This window comes from Hylobates moloch, unplaced genomic scaffold (assembly GCF_009828535.3).
Source record: "Hylobates moloch isolate HMO894 unplaced genomic scaffold, HMol_V3 SCAFFOLD_1, whole genome shotgun sequence".
Classification (NCBI taxonomy): Eukaryota; Metazoa; Chordata; class Mammalia; order Primates; family Hylobatidae; genus Hylobates; species Hylobates moloch.
In genome coordinates, this window is record NW_026652276.1 from 94700260 (window position 1) to 94714785 (window position 14526).

At 45.9% G+C, this 14526-nt stretch overlaps 1 protein-coding gene across 5 annotated transcripts in view; it reads left to right on the forward strand.

Annotated features, from left to right (window-relative positions):
• The window catches only part of SDK1 (sidekick cell adhesion molecule 1), a 659503-nt gene that overhangs the window by 472474 nt on the left and 172503 nt on the right, over positions 1–14526 (forward strand). For all 5 annotated transcript variants that reach the window (XM_058442285.1, XM_058442281.1, XM_058442284.1 and 2 more), the window contains 2 exons: positions 1252–1443; positions 3714–3835. In XM_058442285.1, coding sequence (XP_058298268.1) covers positions 1252–1443; positions 3714–3835 — 314 coding nt within the window. The remainder of the gene's footprint in view (positions 1–1251; positions 1444–3713; positions 3836–14526) is intronic.

Below are 14526 nucleotides of genomic sequence, written 5' to 3' on the forward strand. Positions count from 1 at the left end.
CCTCCCAGGTTGGAGTGATTCTCGTGCCTCAGCCTTCCGAGTAGCTAGGATTACAGGCGCCCGCCACCATGCATGGCTAATTTTTGTATTTTAGTAGAGACGGGGTTTCACATGTTGGCCAGGCTGGTCTGCAACTCCTGACCTCAGGTGATCCACCCGCCTTGGCCTCCCCAAGTGCTGGGATTACAGGTGTGAGCCACCGTGCCCCGCAGGTCTTTTTTCTCTAAGCCCCAAGTCACAGTGGAATCCCAGGTTGAATAAATTTTCATTGTGAGGCCCCACTGGCCTGAAGAGAGTATAGGGGGAAATCAAATTTATTAGAAAACAGGATATTTGAAAAGGGGAGAGAGAGCTAGAAGCAAAACTCACACACTCAGGTGAAAAGAAACTTCCAGGCAAAGCACTTTGCAAAACAGAAGAGTGATCTCTCAGTCATTTTGTAAAGGAAAAAGTAGAAGTGTTTCCATGAATTAGTTGCAACCGAAGAGCAAGCCATTGATTTAAGGTACAAAAAATATCAGCTTCCAAAAATGAAATGATTGGCCGGGTACAGTGGCTGTAATCCCAACACTTAGGGAGGCCAAGACGGGAGGATCTCTTGAGCCTAGGAGTTCCAGACCAGCCTGGACAACAGGGGGAAACCCCATCTCTACAAAAAATACAAAAAATTAGCCAGGCATGGTGGTGCACACCTGTGGTCCCAGCTACTCAGGAGGCTGAGGTGAGAGGATGGATTGAGCCCAGGAAGTTGAGGCTGCAGTGAGCTATGATTGCACCATTGCACTTCAGCCTGGGCAGCAGACTCAAAAATACATACATACATACATACATACATACATACAAATTTTTTAGTGGAGTTACTGGTGAAATGCATTCATAATTTGACAAGAGATGGTTGAATTGAGCACAGCAGGCTGGCAGCCGTCATCATTTTTCAGTTCATGCACCTGGTGCTGAGGTTACCAGAGCATCCGATAGGCCCCATCCTTGTGAAGCTCGCCCTGGTAGGGAGGGATGGTCCCCTGTGGTGGGACCGTCACTCCCATAAGCAGGTTTATGAGATCGCAATGGGTGCACAGAGGAAGGAGCCTCGACCTGTGTCTCATGTCAGTAGCACGGTGGCTCTAAGGCACCTTCAGCACATCCAGCCAAGCTCTCCATAGCTCCAAGCCTGCAATGACGGTGCCGTGGAATCCAGGTGAGCCCTTGCCTTCAGGAGACCAATGCTGGTCTGGTCCTGTTGCTTTCTAGGCTATCAGATCTCTTGGGAGGTGTACGGCAGGAACGACTCTCGTCTCACGCACACCCTGAACAGCACGACGCACGAGTACAAGATCCAAGGCCTCTCATCTCTGACCACCTACACCATCGATGTGGCCGCTGTGACTGCTGTGGGCGCTGGCCTGGTGACTTCATCCACCATTTCTTCTGGAGTGCCCCCAGGTCAGTAGAATCGTGTGCGGTCCTCCTGCTGTCACCTTTCTCCTGGAGATTCCTGAGGCTAGAAGTTGATTGACACTTTGGTGTGGAAGCCACTGAGTACCTTGAAAAGGAGTAGTGGCCTCCTGCCAAGATGCTGGAGGGTAAATGGGTGTTGACCCCACTTCACCCTCATTCTCCAGAGCATTCCACCACAGCCTCACGTCCCTCTGTCTTCTCCTCCTGCTTTGGCCTCAGCCAGTTCCCAGAAGACATGTCGAAAGTGTTTAAAGCCAGTTCCCAATGCATATCTAAAATGCCATGAATACTTTCAAAACAGTAACGATGATTGTATTAGTCCATTTTCATGCTGCTGATAAAGACATACCCGAGACTGGGCCATTTACAAAAGAAAGAGGTTTAATGGAGTTACAGTTCCGTATGGTTGGAGAGGCCTCACAATCATGGCGGAAGGCAAGGAGGAGCAAGTCATGTCTTACATGGATGACAGCAGGCAAACAGCCCATGCAGGGAAACTCCTGTTTTTAAAACCCATAGATCTTGTGAGACTTACTCACTGTCATGAGAACAGCACAGGAAAGACCTGCCCCCATGATTCAGTTACCTCCCACTGGGTTCCTCTCATGACACATGGGAATTGTGGGAGTTACAGTTCAAGATGAGATTTGACTGGGGACACAGCCAAACCATATCAACGATGATGGCGTGTGGTTTAATTGGTTAAAAATGGGCATATACAGTGACCAAGGTTAATACTGGAGGCACATCTGTGTGCAAGTTACCAGGGTTTTCCTGAAATGTCTTGGACATTGTTTATCCAGGGCAGGGGAATGGGTTAGCTGACCTCCAGAAGGCTGTGCTTCCAGAAACACTGTGATCCACACTACGTCTGGAGCCACAGAGTGGAGTGTTAGAGGGGAAACAGGCCTAGCTGCTTTGGCCAAACCCCTGATAACCAAGGTGCAGGGAGGCGCTGGAGTTGCCGTTCCTTAATTGCCAAGGCTGAATGCTTGTAGCTGGAGAGGGGTCTTAAAGTCTTGCCCACTCATCCTGGGTAGTGGCTGGAGGCAAATCAGATGGCGAGGACTGCTTTGGGGATGCCGTGTTCTGTTTACTGTGCTTGAAGTTTATCGCCATTAATGATTGAAGAACCATTTAAAAATCCAGAGAGCTGAGAAATAGAAAGGAAAGAATCCACTTGTCCTTCAATTTAAACATTTTCTGTTTCAAATTCATTAAAAACTAGATGTGGAAAGGACCCTTGAGATCCTACAGACCCTGCCCGTGCCGATACTGAATTGATCACCAAAATACTTTCATTGTCCCTGTGCAAGACCTGGTTTCAAACACCCCAAGCAACAGCAAATGAGGAAAGCATTCCTCAGAGATAGTGCGGTCTGAAAGCTGCACTAGCCTTGCATTTTTCTTTTCTTTTTCTTCCCCATTTTATCCCCTTATCTTTCTCTAGAGTATTTTGCATGGCACAGTAACATAAAATCTCTCACTTTGAACTCATAGTGCTGCAATTCCAAGTGGGAGATGCTCTTTGGGGAGCGGCATCTGAAGGGTCTCTCATCTAGGAGTGGGCTTGAGCCACGGGCACCCTCAATGGGAGGCTCATTCAGAATCCACCTTCCACCTTATCCAGTTGCCCGAGCAACTGAATAGAGGCAGAGCAAGGAGAGTTCTGCACTTGCACGAGAATTTGGTCGTCTTGGAAACCAAATCCAAGAAGCCTAAGGCTCAAGACCTGATCCTGACCAGGTGTCACGCCACCTGGGAGCAAGCGATCCTGACCGGGTGTCCCGCCGCCTGGGAGCAACCCTGGGCCTGTGCACTCTTCCCTCCATCCCTCCGAGGCCGCGGTAGTTATGAAAGGAAGTACGGCCTGCTCGTTCTTTGTGTGGTTTGAGGAGCCAGGAAGAATTACATTCATACATCCTTTCCTCACTCAGCCAGCATCTCTTAATTACCTACGAAGTACAGAGATGCATAAGACATGACGCGTGCCTGCAGAGTTTCTCATCAGGGAGGCCATGTTAGCCATGTGTCTCCTAAAGCCCACTGGGTCACCCTATTAAAGCAAAAACCATGCACTAATCATGCCCCTGGAGAAGCTGTACTGCTTCTCACCTTCATGCTTTTGAGAACAAATCCTTTTTTGGTATAGAATCATTTCGAAACTGTTTACTTTTGAAGCTGACACGTTTCATACCTTTCCTAAGCTGTGACGGTCTGTAAATCTCTCCCTTTCCTCCCTGGTTCCTCTCTAGACCTTCCTGGTGCCCCATCCAACCTGGTCATATCCAACATCAGCCCACGCTCCGCCACCCTTCAGTTCCGGCCAGGCTATGACGGGAAAACGTCCATCTCCCGGTGGATTGTCCAGGGGCAGGTACGTGTGTCGTTTGTTAGACCAGGAGCCGGCATTTCCAAAGAGCAGTGTTGGAGCCTGTGAGTGAGTGGTGCCCCTGCAGATGATGGTGTGGGGTGTCGGGGAGATGAGTGTGCTTGGAGGGGGAGAACCAGGGGCTGGAGATAGCCCAGATACTAGGGCAGAATGTAGGAAGACAAAGAACAAGATGTCAGGCTGGGGTCCTGCCAGGTGATAAGACAAGGATAAGAAGGGTTAAAATGAAAGTTGTGGTTCAAAATAGGTACCCAAAATTGGATAGCGTCGTTGATTGAGTTTTTAAAAATTCTATATCACAATTAGCTACTAAATATACTAATAGGATTAATTGCTTGGTACAGCTTGTGTGTCATTAGCTATGCATTCATTCAACAATATTTTTAGAGACGATTGTTCTATCAGCAGGCACTATTCTGGGCACGGGGGCTATTGCAGTAGACAAAGCTGGCTGAGTTTCTGCTGTCGAGGAGAAAAGTGCTGTCTGGGAAAGAAAGACCTCCAGCTGTGGGAAAGCTGTTATATTTGAGGGACAGCAAGGAGGGTGGGTGCTGGAGGGAGGGGAGCAAGCCCTGGGATGGCAGGGAGTGAGTCTGGGGAGAGCCGGGGGTGGGTTCCACAGGACCTGAGAGAGTGGACTCTGCCGAGGGACTTCCAGTCCGACTCCAGCTGTGTAAGTGCTGGAGCATGCAGGGGTCCGGGACAGTGCCAGGCTTGAATAGGATCACGCTGGCATTGGCGAAGCCATGCAATCTGCCAGTTCCATGTTCCAATAAAAGCAAGAGGAAAAAGATAAAGGGCCAAATTATGAGGAGTAGTAAAGTTTCAAAATAGTTATTATCTGTAGTAAAATCCTTGTGGTTTTCATGACTGTACTTGTGCTATACTGCAAGACAATCCACTCCTGGAAATTGGCCATAAATTAGGGAACAAATCCTATCTACCTCTTCAAAAGTTTCATTAAGCAAACATTTCTGAAAATCTAAGGAGGATCCTGAAGGCACAAACCATCTGGATGGGACAGACCCACAAATGGGGCTGGAACAAATATTTACTTAGGAAAAATAGCAGTAGAGCCCTACCTCACATCATCACACACCGGGGACTGTTGTGGGGTGGGGGGAGGGGGGAGGGATAGCATTAGGAGATATACCTAATGCTAAATGACGAGTTAATGGGTGCAGCACACCAACATGGCACATGTATACATATGTAACAAACCTGCACATTGTGCACATGTACCCTAAAACTTTAATAATAATAAAATTACAAAAAAAAAAAAAAGGAAATCAGTCCTCAGCAAATGAAGACTAAATTGATAGAAGCAAACTTTAAAATGCTTAAGATTAAATATAGGACAAGAATCACGATGTCTCATGAAAACCAATTCTAGTATTAAAATCCATCTGCAGAAGTAGCCGGGCAATACTTTTTGGCCCACAGAAGCACGTGCTGTGGTCTTTGGTGTCTGACGATGCCACGTAGCTGAGGCCAGGAGGCGGCACTCTCTGCAGGCTTTAGAATGTGGTGTTACGCTAGGGCTAGGCAGGCCACAGCGACAGAAATGCCAGCGTCTTCAGGGCTCAACATACAAGACCTCATTTGTGCGTCCAGGCAGGCCTAGGAGTGGATGACGCTCCTTTTGCCCATGTTCCGTCGCCCAAAACTTGGTCGCATGGCCCCGTGTCGCTGCAGGAGAGTCTGAGAGTGTTGCATGTCAGCTCATCCGGGAGGGAAAGACATGAAGTGATGTGGGGACCCTCAGCACAGTTTCTCAGCCACAGCATCCTGTCCTTATGTCATACAACCTGTTTCTTTACTTTATTTATTTATTTTTTTTTTTGAAACACAGTCTTGCTCTCTCACCAAGCTGGAGTGCAGTGGCACCATCTCGTCTCACTGCAAGCTCCGCCTCCCAGGTTCAGGTGATTCCCCTGCCTCAGCCTCCCGAGTAGCTGGGGCTACAGGCACCCGCCACCCGCCCAGCTAATTTTTTGTATTTTGGTAGAGACGGGGTTTCACCGTGTTTAGCCAGGATGGTCTGGATCTCCTGACCTTGTGATCCACCCGCCTCGGCCTCCCAAAGCACTGGGATTACAGGCGTGAGCCACCGCACCTGACCTCTAAAGAGGTTTTACATTTTTAATGTAAAACATCTTAAATATATGCAAAAGGAAGAATAGTAGAGTAAGCCCTCTTATACCCATCACCAAAAGTCAATGATCCTCAGGGTTTCGCCGCATCCATCCATCCCTGCTTTTTTATTGGCGTATTTTGAAGCATATTTCAGACCACATGTCACTTTGCCCCCATACACATCACACGTGTGTCTGAAAGACCTGTTCACGTGCCAATATGGATGATTTTCACAGGCATAATGTTTAACAAAAGAAAAACCAGACCCCTGCTTGTAGCATATACCGTGTGATTGCATTTATAGAATGTTCCAAAACAGGAAGAAGTAATCTTTGGTGTTGGAATAACAGGTTTTCCTGGGACCCTTGTGGTTACTTACTGTGGGGGTGACAGTGACTGGGAGGGGTCCACCTGAGGAAGGGGCATCTGGAATGGCAGGAGTGCTGTCTTTTGATCTGGGTGCTTATTTTGTGTATACACCAGTGGTCTGTGAGCTTGCCTGTGTGTCTTACTTCAGTGAAAACTTTGGCCAGGCGTGGTGGCTTACACCTGTAATCCAGCACTTTAGGAGACCAAGGCAGGCGGATCACTTGAGGTTGGGAGTTCGAGGCCAGCCTGGCCAACATGTGAAACCCCATCTCTAAAAATACAAAAATTAGCCGGGCAGGGTGGTGCACGTCTGTAATCCCAGCTACCCAGGAAGCTGAAGCAGGAGGATCTCTTGAACCTGGGAGATGGAGGTTGCAGTGAGCCGAGATCATGCCACTGTACTCCAGCCTGGGCGACAGAGTGAGATTCTGTCTCAAAAAAAAAAAAGAAAAGAAATTTTTACATGAAAATATGGGTATCTTTTCTCATGATACCATTGTCACACCTGATAAAATTATTATTATTTTTTTGAGATAGAATCTCACTCTGTCACCCAGGCAGGAGTGAAATGGTGTGATCTCAGCTCGCTACAACCTCTGCCTCCTGGGCTCCAGCACACCTCCTGTCTCAGCCTCCTGAGTAGCTAGGACCACAGGCATGTGCCACCATGCCAGCTAACTTTTTATATTTTCGGTAGAGACAGGGTTTTGCTGTGTTGCCTAGGCTGGTCTCGAACTCCTGAGTTCAAGCGATCTGTCAGCCTTGGCCTCCCAAAGTGCTGTTATTATAGATATAAGCCACCGCACCTGGCAATTTGAACATTTTAATATCATCTAATAGTCAGTTCATACTCAGATTTCCCCAAATTTTCCAAAACTCCTCTTTACGGTGGTGTTGATAAAAGTAGGATTCACGCAGGTTCACACTATTCATTTTGTTGTCATGTCTCTCAAATTGTTTAAAAAAAATGTAAACAGCTTTATTGAGTTGCAATTGACATACAGGTTTAAACTGCATATATTTAAGGTGGACAGTTTGACAACTTTTGACTTAGCTACACATATACACACACCTGGGAAGCTGTGACCACAGTTGAGATAATGAACACGTTCCTCACACTCAAAGGTGTCCTTGCAGCCCCCAGTATCCCTCCCTACCAACCCTCCCCATCCCCACAACCACTCATCTGCCTCCTGTCACTACAGGTTACAGCTCTGTTAATCTAGTGGAATCCCCCACCCTTTCCCCCCATGCAGTTACCTCGTTGAGAAAACCCAGCCACTCATCCCATGGGACATCTGCATTGGAGATGCACCTGGTTACATCCTTGTGGGGTCACTTGACCTGTTCCTCTACCCCGTTTGCCCTGTAAACTGGAAGTTCATTACAAAGAACTGGTAGATTCCATTTCCACTCCTCCCTCCCTCCTTCTCTCCCTCCCTCCCTCCCTCCCTCCTTCCCTTCCTCCCTTCATCCCTCCCTCCCTTCTTTCCTTTCTGCCTCCCTCCTCACTTCTTTCCTTCCTCTCTCCCTCCCTTCTCTCCCCCCTCCTTCCCTTCTTTCCTCCCTCCCTTCTTTCCTCCCTCCCTCCCTTACTTCCTCCCTCCCTCCCTTCTTTACTTCCTGTCTCCCTCTCTCCCTTCTTTCCTCTCTCCCTCCCTTCCTTCCTTTCTTCCTCCCTCCCTTCCTCTCTCTCTCTCCTCCTTTCTCCCTCCCTCCGTAAGACTGCTTCCCTGTTACTGCAGCAGGTTGGAGGCACGTAGGTCTAGTCGCCCCACTCAGGGATGCTAAGTTGGGTGGCAGAGCATAGCAGCCTGATCCCTACCTTGTGAATTTCTCCATCAGCTTTTTATGTAATGGTCTCATCCATCCGTGATCTTTGCCTGAATTAATTATGTTCTTAGGATATTCAAGTTGATAATTTTCTACTTCTATCAGTCTTTCCTCATTTAGCTGTTGGAACTCTAAAAAGAAGCATCTCTGCTCATCCCTCAGACTATTTAGTTACTCTCAAATACAGGAAGGCAGAATAAATGCTTAACTCTTTTCCCTTAATTACCAATTTCCAGGGTGAGGAATTGGTCACCTGGTTACTTCTTCCAATGTTAAATAGATTTTTCTTTCTTTTTCTGTCTTGTGATCTCTTTTGCTGAGTATCATCAGGAAAGCATAGGTTCTTACCTGTTCAGTGGGTTTCAGTCACCTGCAGTCATTATTCTTTTTGAACCTAGAATTGGCCTGTCTTTGGCCTAGGGAGGCTTTCCTATCCTGGGGTTCCGGCATGAGGCTGTGCTCTTTGATGACTTCCTGCCTCAAGCTGAGATGGAATACGCCTGCAGGGCTTTGGTTTCATGAGTGTCAAATGCTGTTTAAAGACGATAACCTGAGCACCAAGGTGCATGCTCGTCGCTCCCAGCTGCTCCCTGCTTCGACACCTTCCCAGTAGACAGAACATACTTTCTGAAGCATCATGAGTTCCTACTGACATTTCCAATGAAATTTCAGGTTACTGACCTTAAATGTATATGTTATGTTGTGTTGTGTTGTGTTGTGTTGTGTTGTGTTGTGTTGTGTTGTGTTATGTTACTTAAATGTATATTTTATTTTATTTATTTATTTATTTATTTATTTATTTATTTATTTGAGATGGAGTCTTGCTCTGTTGCCCAGGCTGAAGTACAGTGGCACCATCCCAGCTCACTGCAACCTCCGCCTCTTGGGTTCAAGTGATTCTCCTGCCTCAGCCTCCCAAGTAGCTGGGATTACAGGCACCCGCCACCATGCCTGGCTAAGTTTTGTATTTTTAGTAGAGATGAGGTTTCACCATGTTGGACAAGGCTGGTCTTGAACACCTTAACTCAGGTGATCCACCCACCTTGGCCTCCCAGAGTGCTGGGATTACAGGTGTGAGCCACTGCGCCTGGCCTAAGTGTATATTTTAAATATATTTTCCCTTACACTAAGACTGTGCTTGTTAGGACTCCTAACTCGATTATCTTCTTTATCTTCCTGTTGTATTAAGAGGTTCAACCTGTGGTCTGTGAATTTGCCTGTGTATCTTACTTATATGAAAACTTTATGTTAAAACACAAATACTATTAGGAGTTTCAAAATTATAATCTCAGTGGTATGACTAACAGAGACTACTGAATGAAATTTAAGTATTTGTCCTTCGAATGTGTTATACCATGGAAGTATAATATATTCAGTTTATACCTACAGTTTATATTCCATTTATAATGTATTTAGTTTATACTTACAGTATACAAGTACAGTTGCAATACTGTTCTAAAGCCACACTGTTCTTTTCTCATTGTGGTTATCTCGATACAGGTTTAAGTTCATTCATTTCAGGACTTGTTTTGCTTTTTTGCTTCAATTTTTAGCACTGACTTTCTTTAAAAATCATTTTACATTTTATTTAATTATTTATTTTGAGACGAAGTCTCACTCTGTCACCCAGGCTGGAGTGCAGTGGCATGATCTCAGCTCACTGCAACCTCCACCTCCCAGGTTCAAGCTATTCTCCTGCCTCAGCCTCCTGAGTAGCTGGGATTACAGGTGCTCGCCACCACACCCGGCTAATTTTTGTATTTTTAGTAGAGATGGGGTTTCACCATGTTGGCCAGGCTGGTCTCAAATTCCTAACCTCAAGTGATCCACCCGCCTCAGCCTCCCAGAATGCTGGGATTACAGGTGTAAGCCACCGCGCCTAGCTCATCTTACATTTTAAAAAATTGTTGGAGGATTTTAAACTAATTTTTGAGGATATAACTCATTTACTTGATCTCAAAGTCAAAACTATTTAAAAAGTGATATTCAGAGAAGTTTGTGTTCATTTGTCCCCTTACCCTGTTGCCTGTGTGCTGCATAGATAACCGTATTTATTAGACTTTTGGTTTATCCATTTTCTTTTTGGCAATATAAACAGCTCTACGTATGTGTGTACTTCCTCTTTCTTCCACGGAAGGTGGCATATTGTGCCTTGCTGTCTTCCTGTGACAGCACACCCTGAACACCCCTGGGCATCATGCATGTAATTGTCCTTTCTTCTCACACCTGCACAGGTCTGCCCAGTGTGCATGAGCTGGGGTTTGTTTATGTAGCTAGTCCTCTGCTGACAGGCGTTGGGATGTGTATTAGTTTTATATCACTGCCATAACAAATCATCAAAAACTGAGTGGCTGATACAACATAAATGTGTCATCTTCTAGTTCTGCAGGTCAGAAGTCCAGCATGGGTCTCACCAGGGCCATGTTTCTTCCGGAAGCTCTGGGGATGAGTCAGCTTCCAGACTCCTTCAGGTTGTGGCAGAATTCAATCCTTGCAGTTGTAGGACTGAAGTTCCCATACTGTGCTGTCAGCCGTGGTCATTCCCGGCTCCTGGAGCTCACCACAGTCTGTGGCTCGGGATCCCCTTCCTTCATCTTCAGAGCAGCTGGGGCAGGTTGAGTCCTCTCAGACTCTGGCTTTTTCCTCCTCCTTCCTTCTCATCTCTCTAGCCCACTCTTCAGTCTCCCACTTCCACTTTTAAGGACTCATGATTACCTTGTATTCACCTGGATAACCTCCCTGAATTAAGGTTCTTACCCTTAATCACATCTGCAGAGCCTCTCCTGCCACATAAGGCAGTGTACTCATGGGTTCCAGGAATAGGGTATGGGCATCTCCAGGGGGGCCTCATTCAGCCTCAAGCTTGTTTTCAGCCTTTTGCATAGTCATTTTGTATTTTTGCCACTATATCTTTGGGGGAGATTCCCAGGCATGGGTTGGCTGGATCACAAGGCAAATGAACATGTCAACTTCCCAGACATTGCCAAATCCCTCTTCGGCAGGTGGTAACATGTTGCATTCCCAGCAGCAACATGTATATATTTTTTGCCATACAAAAAAAAATTCAAGTCTAATTTATGACTCCTTTCTTGCATGCCTCTGGTTTTTGAATCATAGGCAGAAAGGATTTCCCCACTTTCAGGTTCTAAAGGAACCCAACCAATTTTCTGGTACCAATTTTCTGGTTTCATTTTTACATTTAGAACTCCATCCATTTGGAACTGGTTCTTGTATATGGAGTGAGGTATGAATCCATTTTCATCATTTTGCAAATAGCTATGTAATTGCCTCTGTGCCATTTATTAAAATGACCATTTTTTTTCCTGATTTGTAAAATTAAATTCTCATATGCACTTAGGTCTATTTCTGAACTTTTCATTCTGTTCTATTAGCCTGGTTATTCATGCACTAATTCCACATTGTTTACTTAGAGAGGCTTTAAACTATGCTTTAATATCTGGTGAGGCCTCCTTCCCCATAACCAATGTGTGCCCACACATGCACGCACACACACACGCACACACACATGCATTGCTTGACTTAGGATTTTCCTGGCCACTCTTGTGGGCATCTGATGGTGTTGAATCTTTCTGTCCAGGAACATGCTAACTCTTTTCACTTGTTTAAATCTACTTTTCTCAGCTGCTTTCTTCTTGGCAAAGCACTGCGCTCTCTAATCCTGCCTTCACCTGCTCTCAGAAAGGCAGGAAAATGAGGGGCAATCAATATACCTCAAAAGCTGTAATGTGAAGAATACGGGCTTTGAATCAGACAGACCTGGTTCCCCCACTTTTTAGCACCCCTATTTCCTAGCTCTGTAGATGTACTTCTTAACTTCTTTGTGAGCCTGAATTTCCATCTGGAGAATGGGGTCAGTAGTACTATCTGCGAGGCTGTCATGAGGATGAACTCGCGTGTGGCTATTTTAAATGATATTTTCTGCCTGTGTTGTTGGCACAGAGGAACACAATTGATTTTTAAATATTTTTGTTTCTTTAATAAATTCTTCTGTGTTCTAAGTGCTTTCACAACTATGAACACGTTTAATTCTCATAATGGCTCTCTGGTGGCTGTTATAACCCCGTGTCACAGATGAGACATGAAGGTGTTGGGTTACCTGCCCAGGTCACACAGCCAAGCCATGAGGCCGGGTTGTAGCCTGCAAACCTCGGAAGTCTGTGGCTGCTCAGCCTGGTGTATTGGGGTTACAGCCAGAAACTTTGGGAATTCTCTTGTTAGTTGGTTAGTTTTACTGTAATTTTCTATAAAGAATTCATATCATCTGTTAATGGCAACAGTTTTTGTTTCTTCCTTTGAATTTTTTATATCCTTTCTTTCTCTTTTTTGTTTCTTCTATTTGAGTATTTTGTAATCTTACTGAGAGGGCTAAAGCCTCTTCTATCATATTGAATTGGGACAGTGATAGAAGACAATCCTTGTTTTATTACTTTAAAGAAATTATTGTAAGATTTTATCATCAGGTATAACATTTACACCATTGATGTAGGCTTTTAAAAAAATATATCCAGCCTGTATTGGGTTAAGATGATTCTTTTCTAATCCTGGTTTCCTAGGAGCTGGGTTTTTTTTTTATTTTTTAAAAGCATAAATAAATATAATTGCATCAGACTATTTTCTCATCTATTGAGCTGCTTATATGGTTTTTCTGATTTCATCTGTTGGTAAGGCGATTCACACTGCCCTTCTGTTTCACCATTCCGGAGATCGATAGTGTATTTTCTTACCAGTTTTCATAAACAAAGATTGGATTGAGCTTGTGTTCCTTAGCCCTCAGGCAGAGGACTTTTGTGGGCATCTGCACAATGAGGTCCCTCAGGTGGAGGTGAGACCCTCCCTCAGGTGGAGGTGAGACCCTCTCTCAGGTGGAGGTGAGACCCTCTCTCAGGTGGAGGTGAGACCGTGGTGGGCATCTGCAGGATGAGGTCTCTCAGGCAGAGGTGAGACCCTCCCTCAGGTGGAGGTGAGACCCTCTCTCAGGCGGAGGTGATACCCTCCCTCAGGTGAAGGTGAGACCCTCATGGGCATCTGCACAGGGTGCTCAGTGCCTCCCAATCCTGCCACACGTTGTGGGTGGGGAGGCGCCCAGACCCACGACTCAGTTCATCAGAACCCCTGGGGCAGGGGCTGCAGCACTCTTCCATTTGTGAGACTTGGAAATGACAGATCTGCATCTCTGCTGAGGGTCCTGCCTCAGGGGGCCTCTGTGCTGGGCCTTGGAGGCGGGATGTGCTCAGGCAGCCTGTCCCAGGTTGCTATTCTCCAGCAGTTCAGAGGTTTTAGTGCTCCAGGGAAGAATGAACGGGGCAAGCTTCCTGCCTTCCGCATCATGGCCTTGCCCCTTCCCCAGGCCTATATTGGTTGCACACCTTCCTGGACTGTCTCTGAGTATCCAGGGCAGGGAAGCTCCGTCGCATGGAGCCCACTTGCGGGTGACTCCCTGGGGCTGCCTGACTCCTGGGCCAGCTCACAGCCTGTAGCCAATGGTTAAACATTTCACTTGGAATTTCCAATTCCCTTGAAGGGTAATCTTTCCCTTTGATTTCAAAAGTGTTTTAGAAACTACAGACAAGCCTTAAGAATCCTACAGAGAACTCCCCTTCACCCAAAGGCCTCATCCATGATTTGCCAGTTTTCCCCAAAAGCCCTTGGTAACAAAAGGCATCCACCCCAGGACATGGGCTGCACCCAGTGGTCTCCTGTGATCTCAGTTATTTCTTGACTTCTGTGACCTTGACAATTTTGAAGACTACAGGCCATTTATTTCCCAGATTCCCCTCGATTTGGATTTATCCCAGTGTCTTTAGGAGTCATCCTAGGTGATGCATTTTTGACCAGAATGTTGGGGAAGTGATGCTGGGCGCTTCCTGCTACACCTTGTTGGGTTTGACTTGGCCTTGGCATGTCCCGTTGTTGGTCTGGTTATTTTGCTAACTTGACTGAGATTTCTCCACTCTAAAATTACCCCCACCTCTGCACCACCTGCTTTACAATTAATCAGTATTTTATGAGAAGATACTTTGAGATTCTCTAAAAACCTCATTTCCCTTTCCAGTCTCATCCACCAGCTTGTCATCCATTAATATTTCTTGCTAGAATTAACTAGGGCAATGAAGGCACCAGTGATTTTTTTAAAAATTCAATCATTTCTTCTACATTTATCTATTGGCCTATTCCTAAAGCGAAAGCTTTCTCCTCATTTATTTTTCCATTAATTATCATCAGTGTGGACTCATGACTTTTTATTTTGGGTAACAGATTTTAACCCATTGCTACCATTACTAATTTTGATGCTCAGACTTCCCTCTATTTGGGCAGTT